The 17,510-nt window shown below is 57.4% G+C and overlaps 1 protein-coding gene across 3 annotated transcripts in view; it reads left to right on the plus strand.

Moving 5' to 3' along the window:
- Positions 1 to 210: 210 nt before the first annotated feature.
- The window catches only part of PPP2R3B (protein phosphatase 2 regulatory subunit B''beta), a 42,463-nt gene continuing 25,163 nt past the window's right edge, over positions 211 to 17,510 (plus strand). Inside the window, exons 1-2 of one of the 3 annotated variants that reach the window (XM_064483585.1) lie at positions 211 to 969; positions 14,290 to 14,472. In XM_064483585.1, the coding sequence (XP_064339655.1) occupies positions 637 to 969; positions 14,290 to 14,472 (516 nt within the window). In that variant the 5' untranslated portion in view covers positions 211 to 636. Of the gene's footprint in view, positions 970 to 8,349; positions 8,653 to 14,289; positions 14,473 to 17,510 lie in introns of those variants that run through there. The other 2 variants (XM_064483587.1, XM_064483586.1) reach the window with 2 other exon arrangements.

Genomic DNA, 17,510 nt, shown 5'->3' on the forward strand with positions numbered 1-17,510 from the left:
TAAAAAGCCTGAAAGCTGAAAGGCCTCGGGTGGGGCGCCCGCCAGCCCCGCCCCCGTCCGCATCACAGCTCCTGAGCGACCCCCGGCCCACCCAAGCGCCCCGGCACAGCGCCGACAGGAGTCGTGGGCGCTGACGGGCGGCGCTGTGATGACGACACTCGTCGCCATGACGCACGACGCAGGCGACCTTCTTTGGGAGCGCAGGCGGCGCGCCCGTTTTGAAGCTGCCCTGAGCTGGGCGGGCCCCGCCGCGGTCCGGCCGCTCGCCTCAGCCAGGCCCCGCGAGTCCGCGCAGCCTCTGGTCGGGGCGACACCTCACCTCCGACTCAGGACCCCAGCCCGCGACCCCCTCAGGGCCGGGCGCCGCCTCCTCTTCCTCGGAACCCGGACCCGCGACCCCCGCCGGCCGCTGCCTCCTGTCCGGACCCATAATCCCCGCTGGGCCGGGTCCCCTACTTGGTCGGGCCCCGCCTCCTCCTCCCGCCCCGAGCCCCTGACACGCTGGGGCTCGTTCCCTAGGGCGGCGGGCCGTAGCTGCCCTGGGGAGGTCCGTTCAGGCCGGACGTCGGTCCCGGCTCCAGGCAGGTGCGCAGGAGGAAGGGATTCCCCCCGGGAAGGAGGGCCCGCGCCCCGGAGATGCCGCCCGGCAAAGTGCTGCAGCCCGTCTTGAAGATGAAGGTTGACGAGCTGTTCCTGTGCTGGCTGAGCGAGTCCAGCACGCAGGCGATGCTCCAGGACTGCCTGCAAAGGATCAAGATGCCCGGGAGGCCGGAGAGGGGCGGGGGAGACGCGGGGCAGCCGGGGCCCCCGCTCGCAGCCCCAGCCCCCGCCTGCAAGCCGCGCGGGTTCGATGGCCTGGGGGTGCCCAGCCCAGCTCCCGCGTCCACTGCGCTCCCCCTGGGAGCCACCTCTAGTGCCCGGAGTGGGCCACCTGTTCGAGGGCCTCGTAGATCCGCAGGGACAAGAGTAGTAAGTTACTCTTCCTTCTGCTAACGCCTGCAAAGGTATCTTGGGTGGCGTAACCACGTGTGGCTTGGGGGTGGCAGAGGCTGGTGGAGGAATGTCAGGCGTGAAAGCGCTTGCACGTCTAGTCTGTTCCCCACCAAACCTCCCCCAGGAAAGTCCTGCACAATGAAAAATGTTGTCTTTGACAGGGTCCCAAGTTGGTCATGCTTCTGAAGTTTGTGTCTAGTCGGTTTTAGTTATCCCCGTGGCCGTTTCTTCCACCCAGTTTAGCTACTGAACCTAGAGGTTTTATCCCTGTGTGTCTTGTTTTAGCACTAATTTATCTACAATAAGGGAAGTTGGATAGCAGTGTATTTTTATGTATTTCTTTGTTACTATTTTAATGGAGGTACTGGAGATTGAACCTAGGACCTTGTGCATGCTAAGCCTGTGCTCCACTATTGAGCTATATACCTCCCTACTGACAGTAGTGTGCTGAAAAAAAAAAAGGAAAGGTGCTTTCTGACAGTCAATACTGTGTCTTTTTAAAGTAATAAAGCATCTCCAGGTGTTAAACAGAAAAAATGCATGGTTGGTACACGTTGTATCTCTAGAACACACCCAAGCCTGAAGTGCTATGACTTTTCCACTGGGACGTGTTGATGAGGTTTAAAGCTTCCCAGCTAGAGCCGGCACCCATCCCCACCACAGCACTAGGCACGTCATGAAGAAGTGTGTCTTCCATCACAGAGTCTGCTGGCTTCCCAGCCACAGTGGACCAGCCACTGTGGTAGAGGGAGTGGTGGATGTCAGTCCAAAGGGAACTCCCCTGGCTCTAAGTGATCGGTGGCTTTCTGACCTGTCCTACTGGATCCTAGGACATTTTCCCAAAAGTGCGTCTTCAAGGAGAGGGAGGCAGACCTGGAGGCAGCTTGGGAGGCCGTCCAGAAATACCCAGAAGGAGGGTTATCTGGACCTGCAGAAACATATGGCTCCCCACCCATCCCTGAGTCTGCCCCCTGCACTTTCCCACTGATCTGCAGGACCCCAGTGTTGTAGAAATCCGTAGACCTCTCTGAGTGCAGAAGTAGAGATGTCGGAGAGAGGCAGAGAGGAATTGTTTTTAACCCTTGATGTTTAAAAAGTCCGCTTTGTTGAGGGTTTCTTTACACACTATGAGCAGTGCCTGTAGGTGTGTGGGACTTCTGTCACACTAGTGTATGAACACACTCGGCACCAGGTCACTTCTGGAGCCCTGTGCCCCTCAGCCCCAGGTGACCACTTGGACTTCCAGGGCCTATGTTTGAGATGCTCTGTAGTGGTGTGCAGTGGTCCCTAGTTCCTTCTCCCTGCTGAGTGGGATCCCAGTGACGGATGGACCACTGTCTGATTGTCAGGTCACTGAGTGCCGTTTGGGACGTTTCTGCTCCACGAAGGAAGGTGCTGGGAGCTTGGTGTGCACAGGTGTCTGCATCTCTTGGATGAATGACCTGGGAGTGGAATTGTTGGGTTTGTACACTGTGTGTTTCACTTGAAAATCATAGAAACTAGAAAGCCTCAAAAGCCCCCCAGTCTAAGGGGGCTGTCACCTCCCAGTCCGGCAGCATGCCCGCGGGTCTCCTCGCCAGCGCCTCCCCAGCACCGGGTGTGCTTAGACTTTTCATTCCAGCTGTCCCGCCGGCCGTGTTGTGGGTCATGGTTTTATCTGCACCTCCCTGTTTTCTGCTGACAGCAAGCATCTTTTCACGACTTACCGCTGCTGTGAGCTCTGCCCACTCCTTCTGCCCTTTTAAAAATCAGGGGTCCGTGTATTACTGAATTGTATGGGCTCCTTCCGCAAAGTCTAATGCAGCCCCCTTGTGAGACCCCTGTTTTGCACGTCCTTTTCATGTCTGCAGCCCGCTTTGTTACTCATTTAAGGTGTCTTTTGAAAGTAAAAGCTGTTATTTTCGATTCTTTCCATTTTCTCTTTGTAAGGTTCTTATTGTCCTGTCTATGAAACATGTGTCTCTCTCAGGGTCTCAAAGCTTTTCTGCCGTTTTCCTTCTAAAAGCTTACTGGTTTTCGCTTTTACATTTAGACTTCTGATCCATTTCACGTAAGCTGTTGTGTGTGGTATAAGATGCCCGGGTGCCCCAGCAGGTCTGAAATCTCTCCCTTTTCTCGTTGAGTTGCGTGGTCGAAGGTCAGCTGGCCATGTGTGTCTGTGTATGTTTGCTCATCTTGAACCCCCTGACCTGTGGTTGTCCTCTGACCCTCCGGCACTTTGTAGATTAACGTATGTAGATTAACATATGGTGTACGGCCAACTCTCCTTTTCAGAGGGCTCCAGCCGTTCTGACGTTTGCATTCATGCATCACATTGAGAATCAGCTTGTCAACTGGAAAAGTCCCTTAGAGTTTTGATTGGGATTGCCTTGACTCTGTAGGTCAATTGGGCATAGTTAATCCCTTAAAAAGGTGGAGTTTTCCAACCCATAAGGGCTGATGTCTTTCTGTTTACTTAAGTCTCTTGTCAGTTCTCTGAGCACCGTGGTGTACGTCCAAGTCTCTCACATCGTTGGTTAAATTTATTATGCATCTATTTAGATCTCTGATTCTTTGCAGCCATTTTTGGTAGTCTTAGGGGGTATCCAGCTAACCCTTCATTTCGTCAGGACATGAGACCATGTTCTGGAACGCTAGAGGTGGGCTCCTTGGAGACACACTCTCGTATGTGACCACGGGTATGTACACGTGCAAGTACCTACACACACACACTCATTTACTTTGACAGTTCTGTGATGTTTGAGGTGGACGTGTTGCAGACAGAAAGGACCTGGAAACACTCAGATCAGAAGCTTGGGATTCCGAGAGCATTTCTGGTGGGAGCCTGGAGTTTGCCCAGTGACTATGTCTCCACAGTGGGGCTGTGCTTGGCTACCTTCAGTTCTGTTGATATTTCAGCAAAGAACACTTTCTGGTTTTTGTAGCTGGCATTGACCAGAATCTCTGCAGGAAGGAGGGAAACTTTTCAGAACTTTTTATCACCATTCAAGGGTTTGCCTTGTTGAAATGGCTGGAAGAATCTCTCTTCCTAATGAGTGGAACTAGGAGGTTTCTTGGGAGAACGTGGTCCTGTCCTCTCACCCTCCCGCACAGGGAGGGCCCCACCCGTGTTCACAGATCCTGCACTCACCGCAGCCTGGGCGTGCTCGTGGGGGCGCCTCAGCCCAGCCTGCATCTACCCGGACTGGCTCTGGCTGCTGCCTGGGCTGCCCCTCCGGCACCCAATTGGCCCCAGAGTGGGCTGCGTCGGGAGCCTTAGGGGCCTGGGACACAGATCCGCCACAGCCACTGCCCAGGGACAGGGGAGCTGCCAGCCCCACTCTGGGCCTCACCCCCTGGTCTGCAGTTCCCCAGAGTTCCCCATAGTGGCCTGTGGGCCCTACCAGGTACCAGCTTCCCCCAGCCTGGTCCAGGCTCCTTGGCCAACGGGCTGACATGAGGCTCAGTCACTGGATGGTTACTGAGGGCTGAGGGGTCACATCTAGCAGAATGCAGTCCTGGGAGCACTGCTTCAGATGTCGTGTTTCATGAGCCCTGGTTCAGTCCTGGTTTATTCCTGCTTCGGTCCTGGTTTAGTCCTATTCAGGAGTCCTGGGTCAGTCCTGGTTTAGTCCTAGTTCAGTCCTGGTTCATGAGATGCTAGAGGTAAAGTCAGGGAGAACCTGCAGGGGCTCCCTTGAGCTGGCTCTCTATCCCTACAGTCCCACCAAGGCTGAGGGCGTCCCTCATGTTGCCCCACATTGGATGGCGACCTCACAACGGAGCCTGGAGGGAGAGGCGGAATCAGGGCTCTCCCCACCCCAGAGGAATCACCTGCAGATGCCAGTGGTGTGAGCCTGCAGGTGGAGGTCTTGGTGACAGTGACTCAAATCCCACTGCTTTCAGGAAACAAGGGTTTAATGAGTGTTTAGAGAAAAGCTATGGTCTCCCCACCTCCACCTGCTCTGTAACGTTTATTGCCCCGGATCTTCCCAGGAACTCAACACAGTGCTGTGCAAGGTGGTAGAGGGGAGGTGTTTCAGGTCAGAGCCAGACTAAGGGGGCTTTCAGAGCCTTGAAGGTCACTTTGGGAGCAGATCCACAGCAGAGAGAGCTGTAGGGAGTCTGTGTTGGTGTTGTGAACTCATCACCTGCTCGGCACAGTTGGTGACATCCTCCAGGCCACCCCTTGGCCAGGTCAGTGCTATCCCAGGATCTGCATCAGGGTCAGGCATGGTCCGTCCAGGCACGGCTCAGAGGAGCATTCCCCAGCGCTTCCCCAGCGAGTGGCTGCCTGGCCCCCGTGGCTCTGCCTGCTTCTCAAGACAGTGTCTGCAGCCTGGCCCGTGGCTCAGGCATCTGGACATGAGAGCCTGGACTGGCCAAGGGGAGATTAACCTAGTAATGTGTCTGCATGTGCTGAGTGCCCGCTGGTGGTCAGAGCTTCCCTGACGGCTGTGCTGCTGAGAGAGTGGTCGCTGCAGTGGGACCGGGTGCTCCCTGTCTGCACAGGCGCCTCAAGCGGTCAGTCCTGTGGAGGGCCACCTGCCTGCCTGTCCCATGCCTGCCCTACCCCATAGCCTGTGGCCTGGGCACATCTCCTCCGCCTGTTTCCTCACCCCTGCCCTCCTCCTGGGCTGTCCTGAGGGTGTGCCCTTGGTCTTGGGGGAAAACATCAGAGGTTACTCAGAGCAGGGCCTGGGGTCTCAATCCCTGTCTCTCTCAAGAATTACCTTTGGGAGTGGGAGGGGCTGTTGATCTTTTCCTAGTTTATTTAGAAGTGGAGAAATGGGTAAAACTTTTCTTTTTTCTATTTGGATTTAATTTCTGGTTTGTAGCAAGATTTTAATCTACAGGTTTGGTGTGTTGGGGTATCTCGGTGTCCCCTCACACCTTCCGCTTGGCAGTTGTACATGTCCCGGCATCACTACAGAACTTAAACAGGAACAGAGGAGTAGGGAGCTGGCTTAAAAAGGCAGGATCTGTGTGACCTGGAGGCCTGTGTCGGGCACTGACCAGCTGTGTGTGTCCCTTGCTGCCCCACCTGCTGCGTGCTGGTGTCTCACACTCAGTGGAGCATCCCCGAGCTTTTCTGTAAACACTCACTGGGCTCAGAGCGAGAGGTCCGCCCAGCTCCCATGTCTGGCGGGCAGCGGGACCAGGTTGGTGGGCTGGTCCTCCAGGGTCTCTCATCCCCAGTCCACCAGGCCATGTGTTCCTGGCTTAAGCACCTCCAGTCTGTGCCTCACTGGACCTGTGGTCACTCTGCTGGCCAGTTGGCCAGGGCTAGTCACAGGTCCAAGCCCAGGTCTGGGACAGGACACAGAATCCGCCTCCATCTGGGGTTGGGACACAGGCTCCACCTCCCTCTGCCGGGGGGGGGGGGGGGGGGCAAGGCTCCGCCTCTATCTGGAGTTGGGGCACAGGCTCCGCCTCCATCTGGGGTTGGGACACAGGCTCCGCCTCCATCTGTGGGGGGGGCCAAGGCTCCGCCTCTATCTGGAGTTGGGGCACAGGCTCCACCTTCTTCTGGGGGGGTTGGGGTACAGGCTCCGCCTCCATGGGGGGGTTGGGTACAGGCCCTGCCTTGTCCTGGGAGGAGCTGCAGAGCAGGGCCAGCCACAGAGAACCTGGCTGGTTTTCAGGCTACAGGAAGGGCCCTCTTCCCCACGGTGGGCAGGGAAAGAGGGAGCTGGACTGAACGGCAGGTATGGCCTGTCCTGGCAGAGACGCAGCGCAGATCTACAGGGCTGCGCCTGTATTTGGAAGTCTCCCAGACAAATGATGCCCCAGTGCTGATGTGGGCCCTGTCTGGCGCCCTGGGGTCAGAAGTCTGTCCTGGACCTGATCCCTGCCTGGGACGTGGAGCTGGGAGGGCCTTCCTGCGTGTGGCGTCTTGGGGTGGACATGGCAGATCTTAGGCCCCGTGGTCTCACACCACCCGCGGCGGCACTGTGGTTGCCTTGTGGTGCATACACTGCCCTGTCGTTTGTCTGGAGAGCAGGAGGGGTCACCAGCCGACCTCCGAATCCTTGAGGATGGTCCAGGAGTGGGGAGAAGGGCAGAATAGGGGGAAAAGCTGGGAAAGAGGCGGAGGGGACAGGAGAGAGGGTGACTCCTGAATGGGAGTGTGGAGGGGTGCTGGGGGCGCTGAGCTTGGAGAGGCGCGCAGGTGATGGAGTGGAGAGAGGGAGCTGCCCGAGGTCCCCGGTGGTCCCTGCTGGGCCACGCGGGGAAGGGCAGGATACACAGGCAGTAAGAGCACGGTGAAGGGAGGGTGGCTGAGGAGCCGGCCAGGCCCAGGGGACTCGAGGGCAGCGAGTCAGCACTGTGTGACTCTGTAATGGTGGACACACGTCACTGTGTGTTTGCCCAAACCACACTGTGGCCAGCAGATGCACGTGGAAGGAAACCTCGAATTCCGTTCACAACAACCTACCAGTGTGGTTGATATGGGCTCAGGGTTGTTACAGAGGCAGTACCCAGTGCACACTGGGTGCAGGGTGCTCACAGCAGGGGACCTTGGGCCAGGGGTGGGGAGCATGCGCAGCTCTGCTTTCTGCCCAGTGTCTCTGTGAAACCAAAAGTGCTGGGAAAAAAAATCCATTAGAGAGACAGGAAGAGGGTGGATCGGTGAGGTGCCTCTTCACCACCCGGGTCATCTTCTTGGGGGCTGGGGGAAGGGAGGGACGGGGAAGGAGAGCGCTGGCCTGGGAGGCGTCCCTGGGGTCCTGCGGTTTCGGGGGTGAGGGACGCAGGTCAGACCTAGAAGGTGTTGGGGGATACCCTCCAGGTGTGGGACCTGGCTCCGGCTGTGGGTCCCCTGCTTTCACTGCTCACGCTGCCTTAGGATCTGTCCGTCATCCGCGTCTCTATAAGATATTCTACCCCAGCCACGCCGTCTGCATGTCATCGCACCCGCCACAGGCGTGGATGGTGGCCTGGAAGCTATAAAACCCGTCCCGCCACCCTGTTTGAGGAAAGAGTGCGGGAGCCCTTGCAGTTTAAGTGTGCGCTTAAATTCCGAAGTGCGGGTGCTGCCCCCAGCTCCTCTGTCCCGGCCGTTCTCCGGAGGGAACCGGCACCGCGGGGCAGCCCGCGAGCTCGGTAACAGGCTCCTTTCGGTCCTGGACAGGCTCCCCTGTGTGGAGAGAAGTCCCCTCCCTCCCAGGAATAGCAGGCGGCTCCCACGTCTTCCGTCGTGCGACCAGTTTCCGCGCTGTCCCAGTCCTGCTAAGCGCAGGAGGGTCTGGGAGCGCAGAGTCGCCCCCCGCCCGCGGGACACTTGGGGAGTCTCGGCTGCGTCCCTCCTGCCCGGCGCGGCCGCCGGGAGGGGCAGGCGGGCCGCACCGTCCCCCGGCGCGGCCATGTGCCCTCCTCAGCCTGTGGAATGCGCGCGGCCTGGGCCCGGCCCCCAGAGCGCCCGGCCGGCGACGCATGGAGCGCGCTGAGCCCGGCCGCCCGGACTGCCCCGACCCCGCCGTCCCCGGCCAGCCCCAGCCCCGAGAGCGCGCCCGGCCCGGGCCCCGGCGGCCCATGCGAACCGACATGCGGCTGCGGGACCTGTCCCTGCGCCAGGACCCCGACTTGCGGCAGGAGCTGGCCTCGCTGGCCCGCGGCTGCGACTTCGTGCTGCCGTCCCGCTTCAAGAAGAGGCTCAAAGCCTTCCAGCAGGTTCAGGTGTGGCGGGGCGTTCGCATGCCGGGTGGGAATGGAGGGGCCGCGGTGCTCTCGGGGTGCCTCCGCCTGCGCGGTGCCTGACTGTCGCGGATCAGGTCCCATCCCTTGGGTAGAGCCGGCTGTCTGGGGCGGCCTGGGAGATTTGTCAGGGAGAGAGCTCTTTGAAGGGAGGCACCCACATCTCTCCTGCAGTTTCCTGCCCAACACCGCGGCGCGCTGGGAATGACCGGGGTGTGCAGGGCTCTGGAGCGAGGCGGGGAGAGCAACCTCAGAAGGTGGTGACACAGGGACTCGGCCCTCCCGGGGAGCCTACCCATGGCTGCTGGAACGTGCGGCACCTGTGTGCAAGGCCCCAGTGCTGGAGCGCAGAGCGGCGTCTGCTCCCAGCATGTGTTGTCCCAAGGGCTTCACTGGATAGTCCCTCCGTGGAGAGCCCTGCCTGCCGGCTCCAGTAGCTCTGGGGCTTGTGAACATGCCGGTGCGTCTGGGCGCTCACGGAGTCATCCCGGTCCTTGGGCTGCACCCTGTCGGTGCTTTATAATTTAGTGCGAGGACACCGTGTAATTTAAAAGCCAGGGCCACCCTGGACCTTTCTGTAACTGGAGGTTCTGCTGTTTTACAGATATTTGGCACGTTAATCACTTGTATTTTCTCCCAAGCGAGGACTTAAGGTCATGTCGTGGCCTCAAAAAAAAAATCACGTCGAGTCAAACCAGGCTGCTTGGGGTGGGGAAAAATGAACTGCTTTCTGCTGATGATTTAATTGGACTTTTCTCTAGGATCATGTCTCACATTTTGCACAGCTTCTCAGTTTTGTTTTTTTTTTTTTTTTTTTTGTCTGATCTCTGTCTTCCAACTTGGGAAATTTTGTCCACGCATGGGTATTGCTTTTACATTTGTCCGTTGTTTTGAAGGAAAGTCTATTTAAAATCTGAACGTGAGACTTTCAAAGCAGAACCAGCCGAGGAACCATCTTGTTTCACACAGTAGGGAAACGAGTGTCTGCTGGTTACTGTCTGTCGGACGTGGTGCATCCGAGGTGCAAGGGGACGTTCCCTCCCCTCAGCAGCGGTTGTGACTTGTGGGGCAGGGTCTCCTGGCTCCCGGCAGACCCATCATGTCTGGGCTGTTCTAGGGTGACTGTTCTTACAGAATCACTTTATGGGAAACATGTCTCATGAATGCCTTTAAGAGGAAGAAGTTTCAAGTTACAGAAAATATGCTCCAGCAGTTCCCCAGGAATGCAGCATGTGCTGTGCAGAGTGGGGGCTCCTCAGGTGCAGAGGCTGAACCAGACAGCCTTCCTTGTGGGGGGGGCAGGTACTGAGGGGGAGCGTTTCCTGGCTTCCTTCTCCCCTGGATGTTTGCGTGTGACCTCGGGACATAGCCTTGGGTGGTCGGTGGGAGTCATACAGGGTGTGGGGCGGGGGGAGATAGGGGCGGGGGTGGGAGGACATGGAGGGGTATGCGGGGGGCAAGGGGAGATGTAGGGTAGGGGATGGTGGGGCGGTGCTTCACAGGTGACAGCCACACTGGACTCGGGTCTGTAGGGTGGCAGTGCCATGCGTGTGGAGCTGTCCTACTCCCGCAGCCCCGTGTCTGCCCACCTGCCCCACCTGTGGACGCTTGGGCCCTGCGCTAGCTGAGCAGCACTGAGACCCCCAGATCGTCCACTGCAGTGTCCCCTAGACCTTGTCTCAGGCCCATGGTGTCCCAGAACAGCTGTGCTGCCCGCCCCGACCCTCCGTCCCCCGGGGCCTGAATTGCCTGTTCTCTGCACACCAGGCCTGGGCTCCCCACTCCTCACACTGCCGTGTGCCCTGGTCCCATCCAGCTCCCTGCACAGTCCTTCAGGTGGACGACCAGACCCCACCGAGCACTGAGACCCCAGTGCAGCCATCCCCCAGGTGACAGTCCTGGACGTTGAGCTGACCTCTCCTCTTGTGGAGACAGCCTGGCCTCCGGGCCCTGGCCGTCTTGGACACCAGGCGGGGCCACAGCACTGCCAGGGTGGGCCCTGAGTCCTCCCTGGACCCACGATCCCGGGACCCAGCACGCGGATGTGGCTCCTTCCCTCCGTGGTGCGTGACACATGGTGGCAGCGCCCTGTCCCCAACTCCAGCCCTGCCTCCCAGCTTCATGGAGACCACACCGACCTCTAGCTGTGGGTACAGACCCAGCTAACCTCTCAGGCCAGGTGGATGTCCAGCCCCCACCTCGGCCCCACTCGGCTTGGCCCCTCGTGGGTCTGCAGGGTGCCCTGTTCTCCCCCCACCCCCCCGAACCCAGATGCCCCTGGAAAGCTCCCATGGCCTGTGTCGGCCCCTCAACACTGGTCCCTGTCCTGTGGTGATGAGAGGACATTGGGACAAACCCCCGGCCAGGCCTGCCTTTCTCATCATTGTTTTGGAGCCTGTCATGAACTTGGACCGTGTGTCTCTCAGTGCTACCCCACTGTTTGCAAGTCGAGGTGGTGACCTGCCGCCGTGAGGGAGAGGTCCCAGAGCCTGAGAAGAAACTACCATGCCTACAGGGTCCGGGTCCTGGCCTACTCCTCCACGGGCCCCTGCCGGCTCCCAGCCCCCACCAGGGGTGGGCTGGGGTGGGGTCCGCCTGCTCCGCTGCCTTGCCTGGCCTGCTCCTCCCATCCCGCCCCCTGTGCTCTGGCTCCGGCTTGCCCTGCACGTCCACTTCTGTCAGAGTTGGAGCCCAGGTCATTCCCAGCACCCCTCTGGGGCCCCTCACCGCGTCCTGCCCGGCTGAGGTGGTGTTTAGAGGAGGTGTCACAGTGCACCTGCCTGGCTGGCTTTCTTGGGCAGAGAACCCACCCCGAGGGCGCTGGCCTCTGCACAGAGAGACGGCGTTGCCTTCAGGCGGGTGTGGACGGTTCAGCCCCGCGTGTGTTCTGGCAGGCACGGGCCAGCTGGGGTGGCTGGAATTGTGATGAGTCAGGGAGCACTGGTCCGCGTGCCCGCGACAGAAATAGCTCTCTGTGAGCAGGCTGCCATCACCCGCGTGCCCGGGACAGCCTCTTGGGGGGCGTCAGGCACGTGGGGGAGCCCAGCTGCACGGCTCTGGGAGCCAGGTGCCCCCCCTCCAGGGTTGGCTCTTCCACCTAAGAGGCCTCGGCCCTTTTGAGAATTCTGTCTCCACTCCCTCCTCTTTCTCTCTCTCCCTCTCTCTCATGCGCGTGCACACTCACAGTTGTGCTATCTCCATCTTCACCATGGACTTGCTGCCTGACCACAGGCGCTCAGGGAACCATCCCGGGGATCCCTTCGGGCTCTGCCGAGGCCTGTGTGCTGGCCGGGGAGGTGGCCGGCTCCCAGCCATGCCCTGTGTGTTGGAAGAGAATGCGCGTCCTGCAGCTGTGCTGGCCGCGCTCTATTTCTGCCCTGGAGATTAGGCCTGGGAGTCTAGTGCGTCCGCACTGGGCTGTTTTGTTTCCCCGTTGTCCAGTGGGTCCGTCACGGGTGCCTTGGGCGCGGAGCCCGGCCTGCCTCTGCCGTGTTGCTGTCTGTCCCCAGCGCCTTTGCTCTGTCTGTGCTGAGGTGCTGCTCAGCCCGGGGCTGGTGCAGCTCCCAGGAGGGACCTGGGGCAGGGGCCGCCTCTCCAGCACGCCCAGACCTCAGCCCGCCTTGTGGATGTAAACACCACACCAGCCTCCTTTCCACAGCTGTCTGCTGCTGCGCCTTTTTCCATTTGTTACCAGGGTTACCCTCTGTCCTTACACCTTGCGTGTGTCTTTTTAAGTGAATGTTATTTTCTGTTTTCCGTCTGATCTCTGTGTTCTAACTGGAACATTTAGTCCCCTTACATTTACTGTGATTATTAGCCTGTCAGACTTTTCTTTCATGATCGTATTTTTGTGCTTCTGTCTGAGCTCTCCCTTGTCCCCTTTCATCTTTTCCTCTTCTGGTTTGGAGGACTGTACCCTCCACACTCACTTCCCACTTGCCTTACAAATGGCAACTGCTTCATTTTTCTAGGTGCAGAGATAATCAGTATCTTTATCCTCCAACTGAAAAGCCTCCAACACTTCAGCGCCCTCACCCTTTCACTTTGTGCTGTTGTTGTCCTGAGGGAGTCTCTGAAGAGAAGCGAAGTGGCATCCTCCTCACTGATGCACCTGGCGGGTGAGCGTGGGCTCACCCGGACGCCCCACTTCCCTTGCCCTTCGTTCCATCTTGAACTTCAGACCTTCGTCTGGGAGCCCTCTGCTTCCGTCTGACACACGTTCCTCATCATGTCCTCAGGCGGCTGTTTGCTCACAGCACGCTCACTTCTGTTTCTGTTTTGTTCTGGTTGTTAAAATGTGTCTGTGTTAGTCTCGCTTGTCAGATACCTCCCCGGCGGGCGCAGCCCTAGGTTGGGTCTGTCCTCCACTTCTGGCCGGTGCTTTCTGTTGAGCCTTGGCTGCAGGGCTGATTGTTTTCTCCTTTGCAGATCATCCCCCGTTCAGTTTTGCTTCTTGTACTTGGGCTGTTTCTGAGCACCTGCTGGCTGTCTTTGGCTTCTCCAGTTTCACTGTCCTGTGTCCAGGTGTGGGTTTCTTTCCGTAACCCTGCTCGGGGCTCCCCAGTCTGTGGAGGGTGTCTGGCTGTCCAGGCTGCAGCCTGACCACGTCTCTCAGTCTCATTTCCGCCTTCAGTTACCACACCTCTCCTGAGCCGTGCCTGGTCTGCTCTGTAACCCAGCAGACAAGTGTCTCTCTGCTCACCCATCCCTCATTTCTGGAAGGTGTGTTTGGGTCTGTCTGTGTTCTGCTCACCCTGTGTTCTCAAGCCTGTCTTACTCCTGGAAGCATACGAGGCGCCTTGGGTTCGGGTCCTGACACGTGAGTCCGGAGGCTCTGCGGGTTCCATCCTGCTCCCTTGTTTCTGACGACTCCCCCGTAGTGCCTTGTGTCCACACGTGTTCGGTGGTTTTTGATTGTGAGCCACTCATCTTTTGGGAGTGCCAGGAGTTTTCTGAGTCCTCAGATGAGGACGGGGCTCCCCTGACGGGCAGCGATCTCGCTGTTTCCAGGGCTGCCGCTGGGACAGCTCTGCGTTTGTGGCTGGAGGGGTGGGGACCACCCCGGTGACGTAGGTTTGGTTTCCCGGCTTGGCTGGGCACCCGCAGTGGCTGTGAGTTCTGGGCGGGGGGGGGGGGCACCCACCCGCCAGCTTACTGACGCGGGGCCAGGTGCGAGGCCAACTGTTCTCCTCTTGCTCCCGGAGTCAGGAACGGGGATGTATTTCCAGTTTATTCTTTGCCCGGAAGGTGTGGCCCTCCAGGATCCCCACTCCAGGCAGCCTCCTGTGCGGGTTGAGGGGCCACTCTGCTGTCACCCCAGAGGGTCCTGTCTCTCCGCTCTCCCTGAGTGACTGGTGCTGCCTCGTCCTGACAGCAGAGGCAAACATGCATGTGGCTGGGCAGCTCAGTGTGTGTGTGTGTGCGCGCGCACGCGCATGTGTACACGCGTACCACCCCGCACCTGGAGTTGCCTGCGGTGACGTCAGGTTCTGCCCACATTTGGGTCGGCCAGGCTCTGCGCCCCCCAGGTCAGACCCCCTCTGTCCACCGTACGTCAGGAGGGGAGGCTGCTCCCCGTCCCCAGGTCCTCACTGAGTGTGTCCCCGTTCTGTGTCTCAGGTCCAGACTAAGGAGCAGCCCCCGCCGCCTGCCCCCAGCCAGAGTGTGCCCGCCTTCTACTTCCCCCGCGGCCGCCCGCAGGACTCGGTGAACGTGGACGCCGTCATTGCCAAGATCGAGAGGACCTTTGCCCAGTTCCCACATGAGAGGGCCACCTTGGACGACATGGGCAGAGTGGCCAAGGTGGGTGTCTTCGCGGTCATGGTCATGCATGGGGTGGCCCCTCTGAGTCCCGCTGGCTGGGGTTCTTCAGCGTCTGAAGCACAGCGAGGGTTTTGTGCTCACTTCTGTCCTAAATGTTGACAAATAGGGGTGCGTCCACATGGTGTCTGCCTGGGTTTAGTGAGTGTTACCCTCGCCACCTGTTAGGAAGCCGTTTCCCCAGAGGGAGGGTCTCTTCCCTCTGAGGTGCTGCTGTTCTGGTGGATGAACGGGGACCCCCAGTCCGTCCGTCCATCTGTCAGTCCCGAGGGCGCAGCGGGCTGAGACTTAGCCTGAATATTCCCATCATGCTGTGTGCATCTTTGTTTAGGAATGTGGTTTTTCTTTCAGGAGTGTTTCAGGAGGATCCATGTGGGCGCAGGAGGACCTGGCAGGGCATTCCTGTTTCTGTGTGCTGCCTGTGCTGGGAGCACGCCCAGGTCCCCCCAGGGGTGTGTGTGCTCCGTACAGCTGCTCCAGGGTCCCCTGTGGTGGGGCTGCGGGGACAGAGCAGACTCACCATCCCTCCACGAGGGGCTGTGGGTGGCCGAGCTTTGAGGTTCCCGCACCCCTCCTAGCTTGCGGTGACCCTGGTCGCTGTGCCTGCGCATCTCCGGGTGTCCCGTTCCCACGCCCCGATCCCCTGGGCCCCGCTGCTTTGCAAAGCGCTTCTGGATTCGGCGACATTGGGTCTCCTGCCGTGGATTGCTCAGGCCTCTCCTTTCCCCTCCCTCCCCTCCCTTCCTGTCTCTTCCCCTCCTCCCCACCTCCGTCCCCTCCCACAGAGTTTTGTTCACGTCTAGGGTGCTAACCCTTTGTGTGTCACGTGCGCTCTGAAGCCCTTGGTCTGTCTCGTGCACTCTGAAATGTTCTCCTGTCCCTGTGCTGAGTAACTTCACGTGCTCCCTTGTGCTTCCAGATTTCAGGGGTTGCCCTCTTCCTTCTCCTGACAGCTTCCTTGAAATGAGCTTCCCGCGCACACAGCTCGCCCGTGGAGAACGTGCAGCCCAGGGGTGGTCAGTGCGTCACACAGCTGTGTGGCCCTCACAGTCAGCTCTGGTCGCCCCAAGGGCACCTAGTAGCCTCCGGCTGCCACCCCGTCCCCTTCTGCTTCAGCCCTTGGAACCACGACCCCGCTCTGTGTCCATGGACGTGCCCGGGCCGGTGCCCGTGCTGAGCTTTTCCTGTGACTGGACTCACACCACGTGTGGTTCTGTGTCCATGTTTCTCACCAAGCATCCCGTGCTCCAGGTCCCTCTGTGCTGGACCTGGAGCCTCACACCTCCTCCTGCTCTGACACTTGATTATCCACTTGTCCCTCCACAGACCCTTGGTGGTCTGCCCGCTGTCCGTGGTGCTAAGTGTGCGGTGAACATGCACGGACCGCAGCTTTGTGTGGATGCAGGTGCTTGTGTTTCTCTTCGGCGACACCCACAGCGGGGCTGCTGGGCCCAACGGCACTTTCCCAGGGTTCACAAGCCTGTTCCACAGAGCAGCTGCCCCACTTGATGGCCCCCAGCACTGGGCGAGGGCTCCAGTGTGTCACACCTCCCTCCCTCCCCAGCACTGGTGCCTGAATTGACCGAACTGTCCCACCCTAGTGGGCATGGAGTGGCACCGCCCTGTGGTTCTGGTCTGCGTTTCCTTGACAACTAATGTTGAGCCTCTGCTGGTGTGCTTATTGGCCATTTCTGTGTCTTTGGAAAAATGTCTCTTCAGATCCTTGGACTACTTTTTCAACTGGGTGGTCATTTTATTGTGAATTGTAAGAGCTGTTTATTTATTTTAGACACAATCCCTTACCAGATCTACGGCATGCAAATATTTTCTCCCATTCTCTGGGTTGCTTTTTCACTTTTTTAATACTGTCTCTTTTTTTCTCTAATTGAAGTATAGTCGATTTACAACATTCTGTTAGTTTCTGATATCATCACAGTGATTCAGTTTTTTATATATATATTCCCTTTACAGTTCTTTTTCAATATAGGTTATTACAGGATATTGAATATAGTTCCCTGTGCTGTACCTTATTGTTTATCTACTTTATATATAGTAGTGTGTATCTGCAAATCCCAAACTCCCAATTTATCCCTCCCCACCCTCTTTCCCCTTTTGTAACTATAGTTTGTTTTCTGTCTATGACTCCCTGTTATGTAAATAAGTTAATTTGTGTCTTTTTTTTAGATTTCACATATAAGTGATATCCCATAATAGTAGTCTTTCTCTGTATGACTTACTTCACTTACAATGATGATCTCCTGGTCCATTCATGTTGCTGCAAATGGCAGTATTTCATTCTTTTTTATGACTGAGTAGTATTCCATTGTATAACTATACCACATCTTCTTTATCCAGTTGTCTGTCGATGGACAGATTTAGGTTGCTTCCATGTCTTGGCTATTGTAAACAGTGCTTCTGTGAACATTGGGGTGCCTTTATGTTTTTGAATTAGAGTTCCCTCTGGATATATGCCCAAAAGTGGGATTGCTGGATCATATGATAAGTCTATTTTTAGTTTTTTCGAGGAATCTCCATACTGTTTTTCAGTGGCTGCACCAAACTACATTCCCACCAACAGTTTGGGCGTGTTCCCTTTTCTCCACACGCTCTCCAGCATTTATCATCTGTGGACTTTTGAATGATGGCCATTCTGCTTGGTGATACTTCATTGTAGTTTTGATTTACATTTCTTTTATAATTAGCAATATTGAGCATTTTTTCATGTGACTATTGGCCATTTGTATGTCTTCATTGAGAATTGCTTGTTTAGGTCTTCTGCCCATTTTTGGATTGAGTTGTTTGTTTTTTTTTTTTATTATTAAGTTGTATGAGCTATTTGTATAGTCTGGAAATTAAGCCCTTGTCAGTCATATCATTTGTAAACATTTTCTACCATTCTGTAGGTTGTCTTTTTGTTTTGTTTACAGTTTCCTTTGCTGTGCAAAAGTTTGTAAGTTTAATTAGGTCCCATTTGTTATTTTTGTTTTTATTTCCATTTCCTGGGTAGACAGCCCTAGGAA

This window comes from Camelus dromedarius, chromosome Y, assembly GCF_036321535.1.
Source record: "Camelus dromedarius isolate mCamDro1 chromosome Y, mCamDro1.pat, whole genome shotgun sequence".
NCBI classification, from domain to species: Eukaryota; Metazoa; Chordata; class Mammalia; order Artiodactyla; family Camelidae; genus Camelus; species Camelus dromedarius.